Below are 1,002 nucleotides of genomic sequence, written 5' to 3'. Positions count from 1 at the left end.
CTCCCAACTTAATGCTGATTATGTCTCCTGGAACCAAAATTGAAGCATCTTGCTCAGTCCATCGACCGTCTCTGAGGACCTATATCATGACACCACCAAAAGATCAAAACCATATTAAGCAGAATTTTTATTCCACAACAAAAGCCATGATCATTCTCATTCTTTACCTTAGTTTTAGGAGCAAGACCAGCCATAAGTGCAGCAGCCGCATTACCAGCATTGTTTTCTTCAATAAAGCTGATGGTAGAGTTAACGATCAGCAGGACCGTAATTCCGAGAAAATCCTGCCAATCTGGAGGCTTTCCATCACCATTTGCCAACACAATAGCCATCAAGGCAGCAGCTTCCATAACCCATGATAAGGGATTCCACATGAACCCCAAAAACTTCAGTAATTTGCTTTCCTGTTCACAGAGATACATAGCTGAGGTAGATAAGCTTGAATGAAAAAGAGAGAGAACTGAAGAACAAGAAGAAAGCTTTGTAAATTTCTGAGTAATTAGCATATAGATGCACCAACGTATGTATCAAACCTAAAACTCACTTTCAAGCTTCACTTTTCAGAAAAACTATCTAGTCAGTCCCAATCCAATTTAAGAAAAACTATTTATATTCACAAACTTTTCAAAACAAACACCATAGCAGGAATGAATTTAACAGAAAGGTTTTTTACAATTATACTAAACCAGCTAAGCTTACAGTCTGAGCTACGAAAGCAACCACTAGAATAAGAATATAGCCTCGGAAGATTTTTTATTTTTTATTTTTTTTCCGACTAAAAGTCTCGGAAGACTTAAAAGTCTCAGACATATGGAGCTCTCAATTTGACTAATTTGGGTTTATTCTTCTTTTTGGATGATGACTTTGGCTGGGGTTTTAGCTTTCAACCGATATAGAAACTGCCCTCCAGGGCTACAGATGTGTTGGTCATGGGTTCCGGTCTCTACGGCACATCCTTCATCATTTCATTAATGTATTAGATCTTTAATTTTTGAAGTACTT

At 37.5% G+C, this 1,002-nt stretch overlaps 1 protein-coding gene across 1 annotated transcript in view; it reads right to left on the bottom strand.

Annotated features, from left to right (window-relative positions):
* The window catches only part of LOC101308621 (importin-5-like), an 18,559-nt gene that overhangs the window by 10,543 nt on the left and 7,014 nt on the right, over positions 1-1,002 (bottom strand). The window contains exons 2-3 of the mRNA XM_004289408.1: positions 168-404; positions 35-79 (exon numbers count right to left, since the gene is read on the bottom strand). Of these exons, the coding sequence (XP_004289456.1) occupies positions 35-79; positions 168-404 (282 nt within the window). The remainder of the gene's footprint in view (positions 1-34; positions 80-167; positions 405-1,002) is intronic.

Source organism: Fragaria vesca, linkage group LG1 (assembly GCF_000184155.1).
Source record: "Fragaria vesca subsp. vesca linkage group LG1, FraVesHawaii_1.0, whole genome shotgun sequence".
In the NCBI taxonomy this organism is placed as follows: domain Eukaryota; kingdom Viridiplantae; phylum Streptophyta; class Magnoliopsida; order Rosales; family Rosaceae; genus Fragaria; species Fragaria vesca.
Note: the sequence above shows the minus strand (reverse complement) of the source record. Positions and strands in the feature narration are given on the sequence as shown.